This window comes from Brassica napus, unplaced genomic scaffold (genome assembly GCF_020379485.1).
Source record: "Brassica napus cultivar Da-Ae unplaced genomic scaffold, Da-Ae ScsIHWf_702;HRSCAF=1020, whole genome shotgun sequence".
Taxonomy (NCBI): Eukaryota; Viridiplantae; Streptophyta; class Magnoliopsida; order Brassicales; family Brassicaceae; genus Brassica; species Brassica napus.
This window is the reverse complement of record NW_026016758.1, coordinates 100986-127036: the sequence shown is the minus strand read 5'-3', so window position 1 is coordinate 127036 and position 26051 is coordinate 100986. Positions and strand designations below refer to the sequence as shown.

General features: G+C 31.8%; 3 protein-coding genes across 3 annotated transcripts; 1 reads left to right on the top strand and 2 right to left on the bottom strand.

Annotated features, from left to right (window-relative positions):
• Window positions 1-106: 106 nt before the first annotated feature.
• LOC125605117 lies at window positions 107-1340 on the bottom strand. The gene is made up of 3 exons (XM_048775121.1): window positions 1044-1340; window positions 645-699; window positions 107-550 (listed from the first exon to the last, which is right to left on the bottom strand). Exons 1-3 carry the CDS (start codon window positions 1176-1178, stop codon window positions 438-440), a joined length of 303 nt encoding a protein of 100 aa, XP_048631078.1. The 5' UTR covers window positions 1179-1340; the 3' UTR covers window positions 107-437.
• Window positions 1341-15190: 13850 nt separating this feature from the next.
• LOC106402285 lies at window positions 15191-19402 on the top strand. The gene is made up of 6 exons (XM_013842990.3): window positions 15191-15674; window positions 16113-16966; window positions 17047-17748; window positions 18008-18282; window positions 18377-18458; window positions 18536-19402. The coding sequence occupies exons 2-6, from the start codon at window positions 16115-16117 to the stop codon at window positions 19220-19222; spliced, it is 2598 nt and encodes an 865-aa protein (XP_013698444.2). The 5' UTR covers window positions 15191-15674; window positions 16113-16114; the 3' UTR covers window positions 19223-19402.
• A 1623-nt stretch (window positions 19403-21025) lies between these two features.
• LOC106369471 lies at window positions 21026-23317 on the bottom strand. Its single transcript, XM_022696422.2, has one exon. It carries the CDS (start codon window positions 23315-23317, stop codon window positions 21026-21028), a length of 2292 nt encoding a protein of 763 aa, XP_022552143.2.
• Between the last annotated feature and the right edge of the window lie 2734 nt (window positions 23318-26051).

The window sequence follows — 26051 nt, the reverse complement described above, 5'->3', positions numbered from 1 at the left end:
CAAAACAACAAGATTAAAAAAGATTGGGAATCAGATAACCTTGGCCAACCAATTTTACCTTTTTTCCCTCTGGAGCACTTCCGGAATCATCTTCGCCTCCCTCTTTCTTTCTTCTTTCTGCTAACGAAACAAAAAAACATAACCCAATAGTTCAAAAATAATCTCTGAACAAGAGCGATAACTCTAGATTCTTTAGAGACAACAGTCAATGAACGACAGCAATAATAAGTTTAGTACTAAGACCCTTATTATAGCTCATCAACATAACCAGTGACCAAGCACGATAACGTTAGTTCTAAACACTTTTAAAACCTCACCAAAAAAGGGTTCACAAGACCTAGTTATTGTACATGAATAATATATATAACCAATGAAGTATTGGTATTACCGCAGCAAGTTGGCCTGCTGAATTCTGACTCTGAGGCTGGAAATAAACATCAGGGCCACCGTAATAGATGGAAGAGCTCAGATGACAAGGTTGAACTCTCTCTTGTTGTTCCTGTTGATAAACTGATCCAAACTCTAATCTGTTTTTTCTCAACATCACCACCTGCACATATAAACATTTCAAAACCTCCATTTATAAAATAATAAATAAATAATGAAATAAAGAGCAAGAACAAAGGCTTTCGTCAAAAGATTACCAGCCTTGGAGGACTTGTCGTTCCAGCCACCAGTCACAGTCTCTTGTCCCATCACCTTATGAAACAAAAGAAACACACCCCATCAAATCTCAAATCAAATTTGATTAGAGAAACTTGTGCTCCAAGCCACCAATCACGACAAACTCTTCTTTATCTTTGTGGGGTTTTTCCACTTTAAAATATATAAAAGTCTTCTTTTTCAAAATTAATCCTTTTTTTTTCTCTTTGCAAACTATGAATAAGAACGAAATGATCTGCTATGATCGGATCAGAACAATTTCGAAAACCCTAATTTGTAAAATCTCAAAGAAATCGGCAATAAATGGAATTAGAAACAGAGATGCGCCCGATCAAAATAATAAAAATAAAAGTCGAACCTTTAGAAGAAAAGAATCTCACCTTAGAAGGATGAGCAAAAATGGATCCGAAAATCCCAGAGGAAGAAGAAGAAGAAGGATTATCTCTGGACCCAAAAAGCTGAGAAGTTAGAGATGGAGAAGAAGGAGAGGAACCGCTCTTCTTTATTCCTTCCATTCTTTCCTCTTTTTCAGCTGAACCCAACAATTCTCTGTATTGTATTAATACATACACCCGCGAGAGTATATGGAGACGTGTATGTATGAATCTGTGATGTTTGAGAGATTGCAACTTTTTTGAGAGACACAGAGAGGGGTAACAAAACCGTGGGTAGTTCTCATTTATTTATATACCAAGGATTCCAACCTAATTACACCTTCATTTTATATTTTTTTTTTTTTTCCAAGTATCAAATCAAATCTTTTTTTTTGGAAACTAAAATCTTTTAGTTTTCCATGTTTATTTTACTTATATAATAGTATAATTTGTTTACGTGTAACATTCAACATTATTATGAACTTTTCTTATAAGTACTTACTAGATTAAGTTGCGCGGAATAAACATTATATATATAATTTATTTTATGTATTATATGTTCTTACATATTATATTATAAAATAATAAATATATATTGAATAATTAAAAATCAGTAACTATTACATATATAATTAAATTGGTGCGAACATATAAATCAATTTTATTAATCCAAACATCTTTTTTTTTAAAATTGATAGGATATGTAATTAAATTTAAATGATATTAACATACATAGTATATTTTTAATATTAATGTCTATTTTTTTTTTAAATGATATTTTCTACTCATATGTTTTTTTATCATGTGTATTTTTAATAGCAAAAACTTTAAATTACTGATAACAAAATTTTCATTGTGGGATTAATAATTTTAGTAATTGATAATTTAAAAAAATTTATCAATGTTAATTCAAAACTTTTATCAAAAAAAATTATTCAAAGTAAATTTTGAAACTAAAATATTTATTTATTCAATATGGTGTATAGTTTAATTTAGAATGATATATATACATATATATTTTAAATCTTAATGATTAATTAAATTAGACTTTTACTTATATGATTTTCTAATCATTTGTATTTTGTCATAACAAAAATTTTAAACCATGGATCGCAAAATTTGAATGTGAGACTTTTAACAGTTTTAGTAATTTATAGTCATTTTTTAAAATTCAAAATATAAAATATACAGAAAAATCTAAATTTTTATAATATGGTTATTGTGTTTTTTTTTTAATTATTTTAATAGTTTTAAATTAAACAAATTTGATAGAAGATACTTCTTTTTTTATCAGATCTTTATTATTCAAAATCATTAATTGTCATATATACTTAACCCACATTAGGCAATTCCGTAATCTTTATTTAAGGAAATAATAAATGACATTAATAATGAATTTATGGTTAGTTTAATAAAAAGCTTATTATATAATTAGATGGATCAACCTATTTCTCTAATAATTCTAATAATCATCCTAGTGATGACATGTGGCTACAAAAAGAAGTTGTAATGTTTCACAAATAATATATAGGGGATAAATTTATGTTTTATTAATCTAAAACCAACATAATAAGTTATTATTTATGTTTTCAGACGGTTAAATCAAACATCAAAATATTTATATATGTCAAATATTTTTTATCAAAATATATGCTTATTATTGTGTTAAAATTTTTAAACACTCCTATCTAAAAATAGTTTAGAAAATATCTTTATATAAGTGTTTTTTGTTGACTAATATTTAATTATAATTTTTTTGGTATCTTAATTTTTAAATTTTATAATAAAAATATTGTTTCAGATAGCAACACAATATATAAGAATATATTTTTTTTTTAAATGATAATTTTATTTTATTACTCAGAGTCAATTATTTAATATTTAATATAACATATAAATTTTGTATGATTGAAATAAAATTTGTTTTAATTATATATAAAATTCATCAAGTGTATTGTTTTAATTAAAAAAATTAGTGAATCAGTTAGAAATTAATAATAAATCAATAACCTAGCTAAAAATCTAAAACCTAATAAAAATATGACAAATAAGAAAAACTAACTAAATTTTAATATATAACATATAAATTTAATATTATTAAAATAAAATTCATTTTTAACATATATAAGATTCATTAAGGGTATTTTTTAAATTAATAAATTAGTGACTTCGCTAAAAATAAATAATAAATCAATGATTTAGCTAAAACCTGATAAAAACATGACAAATTAGCAAAATTAACTAAAATCTTGGAGAACATGACAAATCAGCAAAATCACTTCATAAATAATAATATAGATAGATGTAACTGATATATTTAATATGTTTTTTTAATAACACCATAATTTTATTAATATCAAAAGAGATTTAACAAATTATCAGAATGAAACCTACAATAAATATATTATTGAGCTGAACATGATAATAGAATAATAATAACAGGATGCTACCTAAATTTATTGTAAGATAAACTGATTCGCTAAATTTTGTATTGTTGTTCTTAGTTTTATATGATTTTGTGTTAAGATATCATCCATTGTGTGTTATTATTGAGCTGAACATGATAATAGAATAGTAATAACACAATGCTTCCTAAATCTATTGTAAGATAAACTGATTCTCTAATTTTTGTATCGTTGTTTTCAGTTTTATATGATTTTTTCCAACTCGTTTTACCATTTAATATGTTTAATTTGTTTATATTCTAGTTTTATTCAGCAAAATACCAAAAATGCATATGCTAATTATGGTGATACAACTTTAGCAGTACCAATATAAGGAAAATTTGTATCATGTACGGTGACAACAAAATAAACTATGAGATAGTTAGAAATATCAAAAGTATATATTTGATTTTTGTTTTTAATTTTCATATACTATTTTATTGCAATGATATATTTACTTGTCCTGCGTAATAGTTTTTGCTTTATTGTAATTTCTCTAAAGCATATCTTACTCTTTTAAATTCGTTGTTACTTTGTGAGAGATAAAGCAAGTTTAAACCACGCGTTAGTGGTCCAGTGGCGATCCTCGACCTGGGAAGTCATGGGTTCGAGTCCCGCTAGCGGATGTTGCTCTTGAGGGCCTTCGGGCCCAATACAGACACTTCCAACTACGCTGGCCACTGGTGGGATTTAAATGGGGTGATCACCAGCCCTCCTGGAGACCTCGGCGGGCTCCCCGGCTTAGCTCCGGTGGACGGTCATTGGTTGATAGTCGGAGCCTTACGAGGTCTTCGGATACCAGGGTTATCAAAAAAAAAATAAAACTTGATCTTCTAAGTGGTAATCTGGATACTTTTTCTAGGATGAGCCAATAACAATTCGACATCTGGTACAATTGAACATATATAACAATTTACAGCGACTAAGAGCATCATTATCCCAGAAACTCCAAATTGGGTTTCTTAATTATTATTTTTTTTTTACTTTTTCGAATTTAGAAAAAATAAAAATTAAAAACGAACCCATACGTTAAGAACTCGTCTAGTATCCTTGGATAAAGATGCAGGGAAGGTTATATCTCTTGGATGACTTAACTAACTGAATATTTGCTGACATACATACTACCGAAGAACAAAAAAGAAGGGAAACGTAGCGTCGGTAGTTAGTTGGAGTATAATATAAAGTTTTTTTCTAGGAATCAATATCAATTACCGTTATCTTGTTACTTCCATACAACTCCCACTCGAGGTGTCTAATAGAACGATCGACACATGGCTATCGAATAGTAAGTAGGCCCAGTCTTATCTTAGGCCGGTAGTTGCCGCCACTTGCTACGAGTAACTCCATAACAAACAAACAAATACTATCCAAAATGGATAATTAGCGAACCCACGTAAGGATGAGTCAAAGCTCGTTGGGTGACTCTTCCACGTCTCTCATTCGCTCTTTGAAGATATCAGTTTCACGTGACAGTTAAAAAAAAGAACAAAAAATCCTTATCGTATACTTCTACATGACCTTATCTCTTTCATATTGTCGGCTGCAATATTGAAATTGACCTCTCTAAATATCTCATTGCGATGAATGAGACGTTACATTAAATGCGAATCAATTTGTATCTTTTTCCAACTTCGTTTTTTCAATATGCTTAGTATAGTTTTTCGAGATGTGAACGAATCAGTTTGAAATATACTTGCCTTTCAAATCAAATTCATTTTTCAAAAATATGCATGAGAAAAGTAAAAGATATTACATGCATAAGCCCAGGCTACTTCCGGCGGGGGTTTTGTTCTAGACCAAGAAGACGGGAACTCAATCTCGGGTTCCTTTGGGAGAAATCAAGTCCTCTCTTCCATTCACGCGGAGTTCCAGTTCCTGCTATGGGCAATGGGGAAGAATCTATGCATTTTGAATCGGATTGTCTGCAGATCGAAGAAGGAGAATATTCGCCATCCTTGACTTCAGAATTAGATAAATTCTTTCATCTCCGTTCTTTGTTTACTTTATTTTCCTTTTTTTTATTCATCGTGAGTTCAATTCTCGTGCAGATCTCCTTGCTAAGGATGCTCGTATGAAAAACTCTGAATTCTCCCATGTAAACATTTTGGTTCATCCGGGGTTAGCTCAGTCTAACCACCCCGAACCAGTTTAATGAAATATTGATCTTTTGTTGTCAAAAAAAAAAAAAAAGCTCAGGCTAACCGTCTAAGGCCTAATTGTTTTTTTCAAAATAAAGTTCAAGTTTCGAACGTGGTTTGGTTTGGTAGTTGATTCTCATGTGGGCTATACGAAACATATTAGTAAACATTTTTGTATACTTCATGGCATCGGGCAAATGATAGAGAAACATTTATTTTAATGGATTTGAAAATCTGAACTAAATCTAGTGTTATTGGTTCTATGATTTTCAAATTTGTATTAAAATCATGTGTTATTGGTTTAATGATTCATAAATTCTGTATCAAATCAAGTGTTATTCAATTGTACGGATTTACTAATATATTTGATTTTATAATGGATTTGAATGGATTTGTTTGGATTTTTTAGTTAAAAATACAAAGACTCAAATCCGAGGGAAAACCTCTGGATTTGCATATTTTACTTGAATTTATAAATACTATATGGATTTCTAAATCAATCAAAATATATAAACCAATAACATCTCGGCATGCATGTAGGCATTCCCATTCCACATCCTGAAAGCAGATGCAAAGCGGCCTACGACGAATTATATTGGGCTCCTTACGTAGTATAGAGCTTAATGGCTCATAACAATAAATGGGCTTGCTTAGGTTTAAAAATAAGAAGAAAAAACGGTTGCACCCGGGTGCTATGACAACCATTTTATTTTAGCTAAAATAGCATAAACCAGTCTATCAACAAAATAAATCATAAATCAATTTATGAAATGAAAAGGGTATGGAAGAGATAGTGGCGTAATACAGATACAGCGCCCAGGAGTCACGCAACCGAACAGATGACGTCATTACAGTGTTCTCTGTACCACTGCCTCGTGGACCCTATTCTATAAAGCTTATTTGAAAAATAAAAAAAGACATCATAAACTTTTTATTTTCTCGGGATAAGATTAAATAACAAATATACCATCTTATCAAAGAAAATATTATACGTTGGCTTAACTACTTCTGTGTATTTCTGTTTATACATCTGTAATTTCTGTTTGAATCAATGAAATCATTCTGAGGAAAAAAACAACTTCTGTGTATTTCATTTTCTAACGAAACTATAATGAATTCCTGGTACTTCTAAAAACAATGTTAGACTATTAACCTTATTAGGCGCTAATAACCTTTCAAATTTCTTTTATAACATACTCCTTCCATTCCAAAATATAAGATGTTCTAGGTAAAACACGGTTATTAATAAAATTATTTTCTATCTAAAATATATTATTGAAACTATAAATTAAAAATATTTAATCAATTACAAAATATAACTATTAAATTTGATTGGTTACACAGATTTTGATAAAGTAAAAACTACCAAAAAATATGAAAACATCTTACATATTAAAACATAAAATATTTTCTAAACATCTTACATTTTAGAATAGAATGAGTATAATCGACCACAACTAGAAAAAACTACTGCATTATGTTATTCATGATTAACATAAATTTAACTGAAATACTCCCTCTGTTTCAAAATACTTTATGTTTTAGGTGAATACACAAGAATTAAGGTATACTCTTTTTCCTAAAAATAACATTAAAAATATAAAGTAAAACTAAGTCAGCCAATCATAAAAACAACTATAAAACATTATTGGTGACACAGTTTTCTGTAAAACTAAAACTAATATAAAAATATCAAAACATCAAGTATTTTGAAACATTTTAAACTCTCCAAAACATCCTCTATTTTGAAACGGAGGGAGTGGTATTTATTATGTGTAGAAGTCTTTAGCAAAGTTATTATTTTTACATGGTTAATTACTATTCTCTTCGATCTTACTTGTGTGATAAGTCGTGCAATTTGTAGTCAGTCCTTTTCGTTCATTCATTGTGTCATTGTTTGTAGTTCATTACTTCATTATCTAAACTACGTTCTAACTTGTAAGCTAATAAGGGAAAGATTGATCAAAAAAAAAAAGGTAAAAAGAGAAAGAATTTACAAAACGATAAAATCAGTAAGCTTTTCACATAGGTACTAACTACTAAGTTGGATTTGATGGAACATAACATAATATAGTCGTCGACATGTGGTGTGGATTTGTCATTTTTTGATGATATGACTATTTATTAAATCTAATTTTAAGCGTTCATCTAATTTGATTTACGAGCACTAATTATATGTGTGTATATATTGGTTCAAATTTTTAAAAAAGCATCGAGTGACTGATGTGATTTTTACTTTAAGAAGTGAGTTTGATTTATTTTTCAATATGCCAAAATATGGTATTGGTACCATGAAATTTGATTTCTATTTTCATAATTCTCCTTTCATATTTTGATATGTAACATATGTATTGTAGGTGTTGTGAGACGTAGTTATCCTACATTTTTCTAATCGATTACGATTTTTTTCAAAAATGTTAAGATTAGTCATTTTATTTGATGAAAATTATATTGTAGTGCGTGGACGGCAAAAAGAAATATTGTGTGCGTGGAGTGCACTCGCAAGTGAATAGAAAATGAGTAGATATTTGTTCCAGAACGAACATGTACGGAGTTTTATGAAGAACGAGAAACGGCGTTACATCAAATGACGGCAAACTCGGTGGATTCTCGCTAAGCAAAAGATTTGTGCAGACAAAATCAAACGTATTAATGTTTGAAATTTATTTATAAATAAAATCTAGACGACGTCACCGGAGAATCACATTGGACTCAGAACTTGAGTCTTTGCAGTTGAACAGTATCTGTATACTTTAATTAACTCCTGCTAAATTGCGAACAGTCTCTCTAGATTCACAAAGAAAGCTTTTTCTCTCCTGCTCTATAGATTTTTTTTTTTCCATCTATTTATTTTATTAATGTCCAAATTACAGGAAACAAACCCAAGTACAATACATAGATAGAACAAAGCCTAAACCCGAATGGCAAACTAAGCCCACTTGGGCCCAAAACCCATGAAACGAAAACCCTAATTGAAGGGGTGCCGCCAACTGCGTGTCAAGGGAAACCTGCGTACCATGACCGTCGCAACTTGACCACCATGCCCAAAGCCCTTGCCTCTACGTCGCGCAAGACGCTCAAAGACCACCACTTCATCATCACCGCTTATTCCAACGGAGATCTTCAATCGATCTAGATCGAGATCTCATCCTTAACACAAACGAAGCCACCACACTCAGAACCATCTTCAGTCCGCCGGAGAGCATCATCAAACGAATCAATATCTCATCCGACCATTAAAACATACAGAAAAAAGAAATAAAACCAGAAGCCCCAAAACACTGCCTCCTTCTCACGGGACATCCCGAGCCGACTACAACGACTCCCGCAGAGCCAAAACCACCAAACGCCTTCATAGACAACGACGCAGAGCTAAGAGAGTCTCCGTCCCCCGGGAACAAGAGCCGGAGCTATATAAGCCTCCACCACCCGGAAACCAAGCTAAAAGGAAAAAAACGCTTTCTACCTCTCCAAAACAGACACATCAAATCGAGCAAAGGATCCAAAAACGGATAGGGGAACTCAACGCCGGACCGATGGTGGCTGTGGAAGCCCCTCCATCGGTCGGAAACCAGATCTCACTTTCTCTCCACTCCTACTCTGTAGATTTATGATGTAGGTAATCTATAGAATGATAAAAAAATGTTGGATTTTTTTTTTTGCTGTTGTTTTTGTTTGAATTACGTCTTGCAAAATCACAATTATCCAGAGTTGTGTAATAAATCAAATAGTGCAAAACATGCTTGTGCTAAATGACTCCAATAAAATCAATAAGGGCATATATGCTATCTATCGTCCTATATATTAAATGAAAAGTCACTTAATTGATTTTTGCTTAGGTGTAAATCATAAAGAAAATTTAAGAAAAATTATTATAATTTGATTAGTTGAAGAATATTCAAATTTTAATTATTTTAATTAGATCTAAAATAAAAAGTAAACCTAGAATAATTAACATCACTTACCAAATAATCTAAATGATATTACAAATAATATTTTATGGCAATAATGTTTGATTAATTATTTTTATATTTATGTACTACATAAAATAATTAGTAGAACACAATTTATAGAAATAGATATAATGATTTCATATTCTTATATAAAATATTATATTTGTAGATAAAAAATGATAATAATTATTAATGTCTTATAATGTCCATATATGTCTGATAAGTCATTTATAAAAAAAATAAAATATTTATAAAGTTATCTATCATGGCTTACAAAATTATTTATCTTAATTTAAATTATTTATACGAGTTTATAAACATTTATAAAAAAAATTATATATATTAAATGAGAAGTCACTTAAGCGACTTTTGCTTACATGTCGATTATTAGTGGAGTCTTAAGATTTTTTTTATAATTTTATGGGTCGATAATTTTTAATTTTTTTTTAGTTTATATTTAAAATAAAAATAAATCTAGAGCCAATTAATATCACTTGAAAAATAATCTAAATTATATTACAAATAATTATTTATGGTAACTAATTGTTGAAATAATATAAAAAATATTAAATTTTGATCAATTCTTTTTTATATTTATAAACTATGTAATATAATGAACATAACTTTTTATCATTTTTAATTATTTTAATTACATCAAAAATAAAAGGTAAGTCTAAAACTAATTACTACCACTTGCCAAATAACCTAAATGATATTACGAATAATAATTAATGGTAGCTAATTTTCAAAAATATAGAAAGTGTAATAATTTTTGATCAATTCTTTTTATATTTATATACTACATAAAATTATGAATATTAAACAATATACATAAATCGATATAATGATTTCATATTTATATAAAAATATAGTTGTATCGATAATAATTATGCTTTGAAGATTGGAAAGATTATATTTAAAGGAACATGTAAGAACTTTAATTTAACTTTTTTGCATTTAAGCCAAATATAGTGAATAAGGTAATGTTATCATTGAAAATAATTCTGAGATGGATTTTTGGTGTATTACTATTTTGAAAGATAAATAAATATTTGGGAAAGCATATGTAAAAAGTTAGGAAAATATTAGCAAAAATTTAATAAAAAGAACGAAATTATAACGAGGAAAATAATGTGATAATTACATATATATAATTCCACGAGCATTTGTTATTACTGAATATTCATCAGTTATTTTTACATCAAATTTATAAAAACTTTACGACTGATTTTCAAACTATTTGAAGTTAAAAATTATATTTTTAGTGTTTCTAATTATTACTCAAAATTTGAGACATTGTATCATAATATATATTTTCTTACAATATTTATATTTACGAATTCACGGACAACCAACTAGTTTGTTTTAAGTATGCATCCAAGTTATACTGTAATAAACATAAAAATAGTTTATAAAAGTAAGTGTTGGTTATTACCAGATGATCCAAGCATCTTATTTGTAGAAAAGGATTTGTATGCAATTGAAAATGATATGTACTTCCTGATATCCAAAAAATATGGATGATAATACATTTTTATTCAAATTACCATACTCGCGTAATGTTTATTACTTCTGAATCAAATCATCCAAATTACCTTCAAATCTTTTTAATTTTCTAATAAAGAAATTTATGTATCATCGCCATGGAAGCAACGATTGAAGTATGACTCTTAGAACATCTTTATCCCTCTAAAGAAAGGGTTGCTTATGGCCTGGGGCTCCACCAAAAACACAAGCAACATTCTTTCTGCATGCAAAATAAGCATCCAGTTTTCTTTGTTGCTTGTATTGTTTGCGGACCCCATTAACACGTGGCGGTCAGCAATTGGTGCACTTTTTAATAATAATAAAAAAAATTTAAGCAATTTTTCATGGTTGTTAAGATAATCATGCTATTAGATCTCTGGGCATTACGAGTTGCGACTGATTTCTTTACCATAGTGGAATAAAGCGAGACAGTGGGTTTTACTTTTGTCCAAAAGATTATATTAAGTTAAATTTCAATAGTCTTGTGGTTGGGATGTTCTTTCATTATGATCAACCAAGCCATTAACTCATAATTATGTTTTAACCTCTTGAACTTTCATACAAAATAGATTTATGTTCATATATTACTAGGGATCGGAGTGAATAATTTAATGGTTATGTAAATGATACTATTAGAGTCGCAAAAGATTCATTGTATATACAGAGAGCTACTATTTGTTTGTCAGCTACAGAGAGCTAATTAATAAAATCGCAGTATGTTAAATTTCAATTTTTTTTTATTTTCAGCCAAGCAATTATGAAAAAGAACGATTGCTCGGTATATCTCCATATGTGTGTAAAATCCGTGATGTAATGTAATAACTGAAGAGCAGAACTAATAATTACGTGCACTTTAATATACTGTGATACTTTAATGGAGTGCTTTGGTTCTTTTCAATTTTGTGGTCCAAATTAGCCAAAAGAGGAAATACTTTATATATAAATAAATGTAACAGGAAAGAAAACACTTGCTTAATGTTCGAAACACATTTTCAAATGCTTTACGTCGCATTATTTCCCATGCAAACGAAAATCATCTAATGATTATTTCAAACATGATTATTACAATACAGTAGAACTTACTATTCCGTTTTTAATCATTTTCTGGCAGATTTATAATACAATTTTTGCTAACTCACAAGCAGAGGTTTTTAATCATTTCCTGGCAGATTTATAATTCACGGGGTTTTTTAACTCGCTCTAATAACTTAGACCATCCTACGCAAAAATTTACTCTATATTTTACTCTAAAATAGAATAATTATATTATATAGTTAAATTTATTCCAACGGTTCATTCTATAATAGAGTAAAAAAACAACATTAGACTATATCTACTCTATTAAAATAGAGTCCTGTTTGAAATTACCATGGCATGCTTTTTAATTTGGGCTTATTAAACAATGTTGTGACTTAATATTAAAATATGTTTCATATACAAATTTATATGGTAACCAACATACTTAAATTGCTGACAAAAAAAAAAAAACCAACATACTTAAACTAAACCAATCTTCATTTAAACCATCATTTACAATTCGGTTTAAGTTTTGGAACTGTTCAAATTGTGTTTCATTAATATAAAATATACTCAGTTAATTTGGTTAGTCAATATTTAGTTATATGAACAATCATAATCGTTCCCAAAATTTACCAAAACTTCCAAAGCTACGTATTACATTATCAACACCACAATGCTTATCAAATCTAGATAAACAAAAAGGCAATTCGTTCAACTAGAACTCTGGCAATAACAATTGTCTTGGAGTCGATAACATATATCTCTTCAAGGTTTAACAAAAATTCAGAGTCATTTAACCCTGAATTTCTGATCCTGCTTTATCAAGAAAATTTGCATACGAATGACCAATATGAATAACTTTTGTCTTTGAGTCAATAACATAGATCTCTTCAAGGTCTCACAAATTCAGGGTTGTTTAATCCTCTATTCTAATAATGCTTTGTCAAGAAAACCTGCATATGAATGAACAAGATGAAGATGAAAACAATATTCTCAAATATCATTTTTTAAAATGTTTTACATCGACGATTAATTTGTATATTTATATATACAATTAAAAGATTTTATGTTGCATCATAATAGTGGAAAATTATATGTTTCATACAGTAACCATCATTTTATATTAATGAGTTAGTCTAACAACATTTTAAAAAATACATAAAATATGTGAAAACATTTTAGTATCTATGCATATTGTATAAACTTCCTACATTGATGGAAAGAAGATACAGAACAATTGACACTTTCTTATATGTTAAATGGTTGCTACAAAAACCTCCCTAAATTTCTGGTACAATTCTAGATATCTTAACAAATAATTTAAACTCAATATTTTCTGAACAATCATCTATTATATATTAAAAGAGAAGCATTGTAATAAATGCATTCACATTATAATAGACATGTGGCAATCTCACAATGATTTGATAATAAGTATGCTAACGTGTTCACACTATATACATAAATGTGTTCATACTATGTACTTTGCGATTTTTTTTAATATAAAACTCATATAAATGGTTCCAATAAAACTTTAGATTTTTCGGTTCAAACAAAAATAGATAACGAATCAAAAGCCAAACTATATATATATTATTTTTATTGTTTACGGATAAAGTTGAGCAAAATATTCATAAATTTTGATTCGATTCGTTATCCGTTTTGATTTGAACCAAAAAATCTGGATATCCGTAACTCTACGAAACAAATCAAATACTAAAATACAATATCCAAAAAAGAAGCAAATCACAAATACCAATATTTTTAGGAACGAATATCTAATTTGATCTGTTATATGCATATATATACATATATGTAAAGAAATATATATATATATATATATATATATATATATATATATGTTATATATATTATACTTTATATCAGTTTTACAATATTTTTATGAATTAAATTTATTATATTAGGTACTAGAATTTAAAAAGTTAAATAATGTTTTATTTTTGTAACAAAATGTTATTATTAAAAAAAATAATTATTTTAAAATTTTATTTTATTTACGGATCAAATCAGATATTCTTTAAAATTCTAAAACATTTCGGATATCCGAGTCACCAAATATCTAGGTGGCTAAAGATCGAATCGACACAAATGCTTCCAAATACCCAGATATTCGATATGTGCCCACTCCTATTTACGGATACAATTTTATTTTCTTTATATGTAAAAATGACTTATGTCAAGGCCTTTTTTATTTTAAATTAATTTTAATTTTATCTTTCATGTATTATTTTGAACAAAAATGTCATTTAATATTAATTAACAATATTTTTATATATTTGTCAACTATTTTTGTATACTTTTTACATACACATATATGTGCACCTTGATGTGAGCACATTTTAACTAAGTATTCACCACAACTGAAGTGTCTAATTTTTTTGAAAGTTGAAATATTTTTTCTTAATGATTCTTTCACTACCGACCAAATTGTAGTGAAATGATTTGTTTTAATAATTTTCTTTTCTTTTTATTAAACTATTATATGTTTAGAAACTATTGGTTCGACATGACAGTTATTTAAAATTCATAACATGAAAATAAATAAATAATATTAATTTTTTGTTTTTACCGGAAAAAACCAAAAAACCAAACATTTTAACCAAATAAACTAAAATGAATATTAATTTAAAATAATAGTTATATTTTAGAAGATTAAAAACCAAAAAAAAACTTAAAACCGAACCAATATCCAGATTAAACAGATTTAATATCTTTTTATTAAAAATTACGAAACTAATAATCACATCCCGCGCAAGGCGCAGATTATTACCTAGTTAATATAATTAATATCTTGACAAAATATCTTAGATTTTACCTAGATTACGTAGTACAATAAATTACACTATTAAAAATACTTGGGAAAATTGCCAAAAGAGAACAAGAAAACAACATAGTTGTCCCTATGGTATAAATCCATCATTAAATTGTCCCTTTAGTATAAAATTTTCCAAAATTCCAAAACTAACCTTGAATTAATCTAATTAAACATAATTTAATTGTGTTTGGTTCATGTGCTAAGTAATTTTTTTTTTTTTAAAAACGTGTTACAAAGATATATTAAAAAAGTTAAAACAAAAAGGGAACAAAACACGTAACCCTAATTTCTTGTTGGTTTCTCCGCCTCTCTCTCAAGAAAAACAATCGAGACTTTGAAAATGGCGATCCTGTGTAATAACCGGTGAATTCAACGGCGAAATCAAGCTTCTCCGCCTCTCTGCTGCTCGCTGCTTCTCTCTGTTTGCCTCCACCTCTGAACTAATTTCGTTTTTGTTTCACCGCCTCTCTCTGATGGCCAAAAAATTGAGACTTTGAAGATGGCGATCTTGTGGACGAACCAGTGAAATCAAAGGCAAAATCGAGCTTATCCGCCTCTCTGCCTCTCCGCTTCTCGGCGCTTCTCTCTGATTCTCTTCACCTCTCCGCTACTCTCCGCCTCTCTGCTTCTCGTCGCTTCTCTCCATTTCTCTCCACCTTTCGGCTTCTCTCCCCTTCTCCGCCTCTCTCATCCGGCTATCTGGTCTCAATTTGTGAACGGTTTGTTTCTTTGATTTGTCTTAGTCTTTGTTTCATTATTAAGTTTGTTACTTTGACTTGGATCAATATTTGTTTGCTTGTCTGAATTGACTTTTTGATTATGTGAACCGATTTTGGTGAACAATGTTAGTGTTTGTGTTTGTCTTTATGAGTGTTACGATACTGATTTCGCTGAACAAAGTTTGTGTGTATTTGACTGTTAATTGTCTTAATTTGCTGATTTGATTGCGAGATGGAGATTGACTTGTCTTATTTGATTAATCGATCTACTGTGTTTCTAAATTTAAATTTGATTAGACAATGGTGTTTTGCTTTTGATTATTATCTTGTGTTTGGCTCAGTTTCACTCTGGCTCAGTTTCACTCTTACGCTTGTTTCGGGCGTTTGCATGTTTATGATATTGCTGTTAACAACCATGTGTTTTATTATCTTTTGTAGATATGGAGCTGGAGCTACCTAAACGATTATATGCAGAGGGTTCAGAACCTCGGGTTAAGAAGATCAACAACAGTTGCCGCATGGAACTTATCAGAGATCTGAAGAAAGCTATGTGTGCAGAGTACGATGATGTGAAGAGAGATCCTGTTTTCACACATATCATGGCTATTGCCGAAAATGATCTCAAGTTCTCTGGGAAACTAGTGGATAGCTTCATATGTAGACAGCTGATTACCTCAAAGCTGCATGAGAAGTGGTTTGTTTTTGCGAGGACGCCTCTCCGGTTTTCGCTTCAGGAGTACCATGCTGTGACAGGCCTCAAGATTACACGGGAAACTAACAGTGACGTAGTGAAATGGAAAAACGACGGGGGTTTTTGGAGTAACCTACTGCACACAGGTGGTAAGATCACCTTGCAGTCGATCAGAAAGGTTCATCTACAAGAAGTTCACACTTGGACGCGGCTTGATAGGATGAGGTTGATCTACTTGTGTGTAATAGTGGGTGTGGTGATGGGGAGAGATGAGAAGGTGTCCATCCCTCATATGTACATCAAGTTGGTGATGGATTTTGACAAGGTTCGGAAGTTCCATTGGGGTCTTCACTCGTATGATTTCCTGTTGAGTTCGATTGAGAAGGCAATGAAGAAGTTGGGTAAGAAGGAGAGCTACATTTTCGAGGGTTTCTCCTATGCTCTCCAGATTTGGATTATGGAGGCAATTCCTGATTTTGGAGAAATATTAGGCAGAAGAGTCTCAGACAGCTTCAAAGGTCCAAGGTGTGGCAATTGGAAAGGAGTTGCAAAAGTTTCTTATGAAGACATCATTGAGCTCGAGGACTCCTTAACTAAGAAGGTAACATTCTCTCTGTTTTTTTCTTTTATATGGTTGTTGTATATATTTTGTTTGGATTTTCATGTTTTAACTGTTTGCAGGATAACTTCTTCTCGGTCATATCAGTGACTGGTAATGGTGATGTGTTTCTAGATGCTCAGTACACAAGGGAGGGTGAGATGGAAGATGAACGAGTGGACCTTGTTTTGGGGAGGATCAGGAACAAGTATGATTGGAGCAACACAGACTGGCCAGTTTTAGACCCTGAAGAGTCTAAAATGGAGGAACCCGACAGCCATGATAGAGGGTCAGAAGCTGATAAGATCGTGGATCATACGGATGTTGTAGCAGACGAGGAGAACTCTTCGGTTAAGGTCGCAGGAAAAGGCAAGAGAAAGTTTCTTGATGAAGGAGCAGAGACAAGAAAGAAGAAGGTGCTGTGTAAGCGATCAGCAGAAAAGTTTCTGACTTTTGGTCCTGAAACTATGAGTTTCATTGAGGGTCTTATCCGCACATCTGTCACTTCATTGGGAGATGTGCTCAGTATGCAAATGGCGAATATGGAGAGGGTGTTTACAGAGAGGATGGGAAAGATGGAGATTGAGGTTTCACAGCTCAAGGACGCAATCAGTTTGACTGGTGAAGGAAGCTATCCTAGTAAGAAAGAAACTGAAGAAGCTCCACTAAACAGCAAAGCCAAGGAAGCTCCACCTAAGAGCAAAGGCGCTCAAGCTCCACCTAAGAGCAAAGGCGCTCAAGCTCAACCTAAGCGCAAAGGCGATCAACCTACTCCAACAAAAAAGGTACTACCTAAGAGAAAGTGTAGAACTTGATGAACCTGGAACTAGGATGCTTGAGTTAGGGTGCTGGAGCTAGGCTTATGGAACTTTATATTGACTGTGTAATATTATGTAATATGGAATGTGAAACTTTGTGTAATAGGTTTCTAAAGTGTAATATGTTTGAATGTTTGTGTATTAAACTCTATGAATGTAATGCTTTGTTTGTGTTATGAATAAATGGCTTCTTCTTATATGCAATGTTTTAAATTTTAATGAATAGGACGGGAAAAAGATTGCTACAGAAACTAATGATTTTGATTTTGGATTGAGTACACAAGACTTGCGGGACCTGTCCCAAGCTACATTTGTTGACGGTTTTGATCTGTCTCAAGTGAAAGTTGAGACGTTAAGTAAATCGAAACCGTTTAACATGGCTCCACTGCAGTGGAATGATGAGGAAATGGATCGAACCAAAGAAGACTCGCCAGATGCCGCGTTGGTGTTTTTCCGTGAAGAGGATTGGGAAAAAGTTAGAACTTGGTCAACTTCCTCCACGTAAGTACTCTATTCTCATTCATCTGACATGTATTAATACATTTAAAATAAACTAATGAATGTTTTACAATTTTATCATTGTATTTGGTTTCAGACCTATACGGATTGGACCTGCCACTTTAGATTTTGAGATTGCTAATCGTCTTATGGATAAATCTGAGTGGTTAAATAGCTTGGTAAACCTTAGAGACTATTTGCTTCCATATGTGTCTTTTAAATACATTGTGTGTGCTAAGATTTTCAAAATATGCAGGAGATTGACGCTGCAATGTACGTATTCCGGGAGAGAACATCTTTGAAACGATGGAGACCTCATCGTGTCGCCTTCATGACTGTCGTCTTCAGCAATATGATTAAAAAAGAGTATGGTCATTTAGAAGCTCAGGGTAGAAAGAGCTACATGCTTCATAATTTGCTACTGCAGTTCGGTAAAGGAGTCCTTCCACCACATGGCAGGACACATGAGATATGGAATATAGATGTGGATCGCCTGTATGTCCCTGTTCATGTCAGTGGGAATCATTGGATCGCCTTGTGCATCAGTTTCGTGACGAGGAGCATTGAAGTGTTCGACTGCTCGGGTAAGAAAAGGTACAAGGAGGTGGATGGGTTCGCAAACCTTATTCCGCGTATTGTCAAGGCAGTTCAGCCTATGAGACACCAGAAGGATTTCGCAGTCGGTGCATATACTGTTTCCTATGTCCCCGTTGGGAATCTGAATAAAAGTGCATGCGACTGTGGCGTCTATGCAGTGAAGTTCATTGAGTGTCATGCGCTTGGATTGGAGTTGTCGTTGTTGCATGATGGTAACATTATCGAAGCTCGCCACAGGATTCTATGGGATCTTTGGGAAGCAGCTAATGATCCGGAATTGATTGATAGGATGTCAAAGTATCAATCCCCGGAGTGTCTCTCTTCGACTGTAGAAGAGATTTTGTGAGACTGCTTGGTTTCAAGTTCTAATGTAATGAACAAGATTGCTTAATCTGATGTATAACTTCTAGATTTTATTATCATTTTTAGGAACAAGACTGCTTAGTTTATTGTATAACTTCTAGTGTTTAATTATGATTTTTAGGATTGACTCTTGTAATCAAATGTACATCTTGTGGTTTTGTTATTAAGAGTTTTTAGCTGAAGAATGCTAGAATTTAACACTGTTTTAAATTAGAACCTTAAGCTAAACCCTAAACATGCCCTAACCGAAACACAAAACCCGGAACAAGACCACAGTCAAACCTAACCTAAACCCTAAACATACCCTAAACGAAACAAAAACCCATAACAAGACCACAGTCAAACCTAACCTAAACCCTAAACATACCCTAAACGAAACAAAAACCCATAACAAGACCACAGTCAAACCTAACCTAAACCCTAAACATACCCTAAACGAAACAAAAACCCGGAACAAGACCACAAGAACATTTAGAATAATTGTTTTACTAGATCATCCCGTAGGAGTAAATAAATCGAATCAAATGTAATACACTTAACTTGGCTTCTTGCAAACCAGACTTTTGATCCAACTCAACAATCAAACCCGACCAGAACTAGATCCACAATAAACCTAAAACCCGACATATATAACACCAACTCAGCAACCAAACCCGACTTTTCCCATTTTTTTCTGTTCTTCTTTTTCGTCAATCTCCTTTTTCTCTCTGAAGCAGTTTCTCACACACATGAATACTTCAAGGCGACATTCATACGGGGTGCCATCTAGGTGCTGGTGCGGGAAAGGGGTTGTGATATTCTACTCGAGAACTGATGACAATCCTTACCGACGGTTCTATAGATGTGAAATAGGGGCACAGGTTCATAGTCTTGATTTGTTTTTCGATTCAATTACCGATTTGTTATGTTCCTTTTTTGTCTGATTCGATTTTCGATTGTGTAGGATAAACATCATGTTTTTTCATTCCATTTTACTTCTCCTAATTTGATTTTCGTTTCTATGTAGCGAAAGAAGGAAAATCATTTATTTAAGTGGGTTGATGACGCCTTGCTTGATGAGATTCGAAGGGTAGAGGCTGAGCAAGGGAGAATTGTAGAAGAGATTGAAGATCTGAAAAGTAGTATCACACAGAGAATAGAAGAAGAAGTTAGGAAGCAGAAAAATTCACTCGAATTAGGTTGCTTAGGAAGCATTCTATGGCTTTTTGGAAGATTAAGAAGCCAAGAATGAGTGAAATCAGTCTACTGGTTCTAAGTATCTTCTTGTTAGTGTGTTTTTTTCATTTTTACCAGTCATTTGGTTCTTAGTATTGGCTTCAATAAGTGTTTTGTTGCAACAATATTTGTGTCGACTTTACCAGTCAAATGGTTCTTATATTTTGTGCTCAGTGATCTGTTCTTACAATCCACCTTTTTTGTTGAAAAATCAGACATCAGCTATTGTCAAACAAACTTAAACTCGAACTCAAAAGCATAGCTGAACATAACTAAACAAACAGAGAGATAGAGAAGTGAAGTGAAAATAATACCAATGTATAACAATGAAACTGATAAAATAACCATACAAGAATTATCCAAAGTATCCAAAGTTAAACAAAGTTGATTATTTTTAGAAGAAAAAACCATACGAGACAAGGCAATACTGCACTTTCAAACACCACAACTTGCATACTTGAACAGACCAACCTGTAACAGAAAAATAAATACCTGAAACACAATTAAATCGAGATTGAAAAACATATAAACGAACTGGCTATATAAGCTGACCCTTACCATATGTGACTGACTATATTGGTATTTTACAAGTTGCTCTGTTGTGCCCACTAATACCACATCTACTACACTTGCGAAGCTGCCTCTTTTGTGATGTTTGCGATGACCGAAGTTTATCTTCAACAGTTTCATATCTCCGTTTTCTATTCCTTCCAACTGATTTTCTTGACTCTGGTGGTAGCACATTGTCCACGACAACATCTTCTGGCATGGACCAAGCATCCTCAGGAACAGCAATAGGATTGATGCTTTCATGATAAGCTTCTCGCCAAGCTTCTGTAGTGTAAAATAAATCAGTTAATGTGTGTGGCTGTCTGCCAACATGAAACCCAGCTTTAATTGCGTGCCGACAAGGTATCTTCATCAGGTTGTACTTCCCACATGAGCAAGTACGTCTATCCAAATCAACTAAGCAGTCGATTTTATCACCTCTAACAAGCAAGCGACCATCGCTGACAGGGTAAACTGCAAATCTTTTGCCTTTCTCGGTTCTCCTTTCAATCTTTTTCTCCACATCTTCGGTAAGAGGATGATTATGCTTTGAAATCTTTTTCTTACGGTTATAAAACCACCGAGTCAGCATTTCTCTGATACTGTCCAACAAGGGAATGATTGGATACTCTCTCGGCGAACGCAAAGCAGAGTTGATGGATTCGGCAGGGTTTGTTGTCCTTATGTCATATCTATATCCAGAGAATTGACATCTTGCCCACTTTTGGACTTCAGCATCCCTTAGGTATTTTCCAATTGCCGGACTGATATTACACACATTAGCAAATATCTTTTCAAACTCAGCAACTCTATAAACCTTGGACGCCTTTGCAACCAACCCAACAAGTCCTTTCCCATGGTAATATGTTACCACATTATTCAACAAATGATGAATGCAAATACCATGTTTAGCTGTTGGATACACAGTCTCAAGCGCCTTAGCAATGGCCGCATGTCTATCCGAAATGAAAGCCAAATGATGATCATCAGCAATGACACTATTTAGTTGTCTCATAAACCATTCCCAAGAATTTTCATTCTCTGAGTCGACTACTCCGAATGCAAGAGGATACAAATTAGAATTTCCGTCTACAGCAGTTGCAACCAATAGAACTCCTTTGTATTTGTTCTTCAGAAAAGTGCCATCAACCACAATAACCCTCCTTATGACTCTGTTAAATCCTCGTAGCGATTGCCCAAATGCAATAAACAGGTACCGAAATCTCCCTTTGCTGTCAATCTCATACGATGAATGTGTTCCCGGATTAGCCTCTCTGAGCATGTGCAAGTATTTCGGTATTTTTCCATAACTTCTCTCTGGTATACCTCTAACAGCATTAACCGCATATTCACGAGCATCCCATGCTAAAGATTTCGTGATCTCACAGCCATGATCCATAAGCATAATCTGTATTATATCATTGCATTTCGGCCCTTCCTTAACCCCTTCATACCTATGCATAATCAGACTGCCTATAGTTTTGGCCGAAGCAGTCCTACCCGGTTTGGTTTTGTTTGAAGGTGCACATGTATGTTCACCGACATACTTTTTGATAATGAAATATTCAGAATCCTGCAAACACTCTGCTCGAACACACCAATTGCATGCATTATCCTCACATCTAACGTACCAAAGTTGTCTATCCGTTTTGATAACCTCATAGTGAAAGTTATGCTTCATTGCACATATCTCAAAAGTCGCCTTCAGCAAAGTTTTGTTCTCAAACAATTGTCCCTTCTTAACAACATTGAGCACAGAAAACTTTGACATCTTATGTACGTCCTCTTTGGCCGAGATCATGGTATCGGCATGATAGGCATCCTCATCAACTTCGACTCTTCTAATCTTTTCTTTCTTTTCCTCGCACTGCCTCTCAACAAACACAGGAGCTGGTTCATTCCCCCTATCAACCGAGTTTCCCTCCTCTTGAGCAGTAGTTGAATCAGCTGGCGACTTGTTAAGATCAAAGTCTGGTTCATTCAGATTCTCAACTTTGGCTTTAGATGTTACACACAATCGAGTAGAAACACACTTTTGAACAAAACAAACAAAATTCTGAAGCTGTCGATCATTTGCAATGATCACAGGCGGACAAGTTGATGTATTGATCAACTCATTAGGTAGATAACTCAACTCCAAATCGGGTAAGCTATCTTCTTCCATATCAAAATCTTCCAAAACCATTCTTTTAAAATCCTCTAAGGTAGAAGTTGATTCCAATAACAGTAGCCTAGCCCCTCTCTCATCAGCCGTAAAAACCCATCCCGTGGTTGCTCCAAACTCCCAAACACCACATGTTGTATAGATATGCATCATAGAACAAGAGTTTGTAAAAATCACAAGACAAACTATAGAGAAATCATTGGAAAATCATAGATTGGTGAAGAAGAACATTCAAAATCGATTTTTTTTTTAATTTTTCACGAACCAAATCAATGAAAACACGTTTTAGGAAGTTAGAATATTTTGAGAATATTTTAAAAACTGCAACTTCCTTAATTTTCGAAAATTCAGTTTTTTTATCCGTAGAAGGCACCTTCTACACTGTGTAGAACATAACAAAATTCCAGAATGTAATTTCTACACTATGTGGACGTTCGTATATGTTTTAGATTTTGCATTCCTGATAACTTAGAATACTCAATAAAAGTAGAAACAGTTTTCTGAATAAAAGTAGCGATCATTACAAATAGTAGAATACGTATTCCCCATATTTAGAATTATAGTAAAAAGTAGTTTGTACGTTCTAAAACAAGTAGATGGATGTGTTCATTCTAGAATTCATTTTCTACTTACCCGTTTTGTGTAGAAACAGAATTCTACTTTTAGTAGAACGTAATTTAAAAATATTATTTATTATGTTTTTTAACCCAAAAAAAAATATGTGTTTGTGTAAATGGGTGTTTTATTAATTGTTTATATTTTTAATAATTTTTCTGATTCATATAACTATTTATTTCATTAATTTTAACATATGGAAAGGGTAAAACGGAGAAAAAATGGACAAAAAAAGATTTATACCATAGGGACAACTATGCTGTTTTCTTGTTCTCTTTTGGCAATTTTCCCAAAATACTTTTGATGAAACTTTTCATTAGCACAAACGAACCATAAACAACGTAAAAATGAATCCTTTTTCAATTGGCTCCTTTAAAACTTATCACCTTGCTAAAAGGTGTAAAGCACAAACGAAAACGTAAAAAATGAATCATTTTTCAATGGCTCCTTTAAACCCTATCACCTTGCTAAAAGGTTGTAAATTTGAAATTAAAATTATTTAATATCAATATATCATATATATATATATATATATATATCATAGTTATTATAAATAGTGATCTAAAATATAAAATATTATCATCTATACCAGACACACACATTTCAAAAAAATCTTAAATCTTACAAATATATATATTTAATTATAAAAAATACATCAAATAAAAAGGTAAAATTTACAAAACGGGTTGGAAATTTGCTAAAGTTATGTATTAGATATATAAATTTACTACAAATAAAAACAAATACAATTGAATAGTATAAAATAAGATAGTATCAGTATAATTTTCAAATTTGTATGATTCTAACAAACTAAACATGTTATGATTTAAAAAAATTAACATGTATCATGTTTATCATAAAGAAGGTAAAAAAAAATTAAACCACAACTTTAATAAAACTTAAAGACGAATAAATTTTTTACTAAAAGTATATTTACAAAATAATCCTGCCCTCGAAAAGGGCGGGTCAAAATCTAGTTTCACATTATTATAGAGTAATTCTATTATAAAGTAAGTCTACTATAGAGTGAACCATTCAAGCAAATTAAACTCTATAATAGAGTTACTCTATTTTAACGTGAAATATAGATGAAATTTTTGTGTTCCATGGGAATGTTTTCAGAACGCATAAATAATAATCGTATTCCTTTGAACGACAAAATCATACTCAGTAATTATTGTCATTGTCTATTTTATATACTGAGCATAATTTTTGTCATCAAACAGGAATAATAAGGCAGTAAAATATGAAATAGGGTTTACAATTTTTTTATCCTCGTATGAAGGCTGTTGTCTGTTGACCTTTTTAACTGACAATGCATGGGTGACCGCATTAGTATTTATTAATTTGTTTACTGTGTATGTTAATATAGTTTACCTAAGTAATTTGTTGAAAATTAGTGAAGAAAAATACTGTAGTAATTGAATAATTGATTATATACTACAAAACTGAAATGCTCAAATTGGTTCTCTCGTTAACCTTGCGGGACACACCATCCACGCGTACTAGAGCGATTAGTATGATTATAATTTATGGTGTAAAAAGGTATTTATTCGAGCAAAAGAAAAGAAGAAAAACGACAAAAAGAAGACTTAAAAAGTAGTAGAAATGTCAGAAAGTATGTGAAAGACTAAGACACAGAACAGTTTGTACAAAGAACCTGTTCGACTGTCACCGGTTACAGCCGGTCATCTTCTCTCGATTTCCAATACAGCCTCTCCCACCAAACCCGGGATTTTTCACTTTTCAGTTTATACAACTTTAAATCATCTATACAAATCTCTAAATTACACTATTCTAGCTGATTTGCATGATAAAATTCAGCATCAATTACCGAACACAAAAAGTTTGACGAGTATACATCGCTTCCATACTCGTCTTTTTTCCAATGTTTAACACATCTTCCAAGAGGCAAGAGTTATATAGATGCGGTAAAATAGATACAAGTTAACGTGTATTGTTACTGTTGCACCCAAAAATAAGTACGCATGTGTACAAATGAAATAAATGATATAGTAAGAAAACCGAATAGAACGCAACAAATTGCTATTTGCCACCGCAATGGACTACTACGAAACTAATTAGTACCACGTTCAAAAACATTCCGATGGGTTGTGAACTTTACGATGACTAATCGTAAAATATAGATGAAAGTACACTATAAGACGGTTAAACAATTTGTAACCTAAATTTACAAATCAATATATAAAATTATCATAAGAAATGTCTTCTAAAATTTTGTTTTACGAATAACTAAATATAAACAACT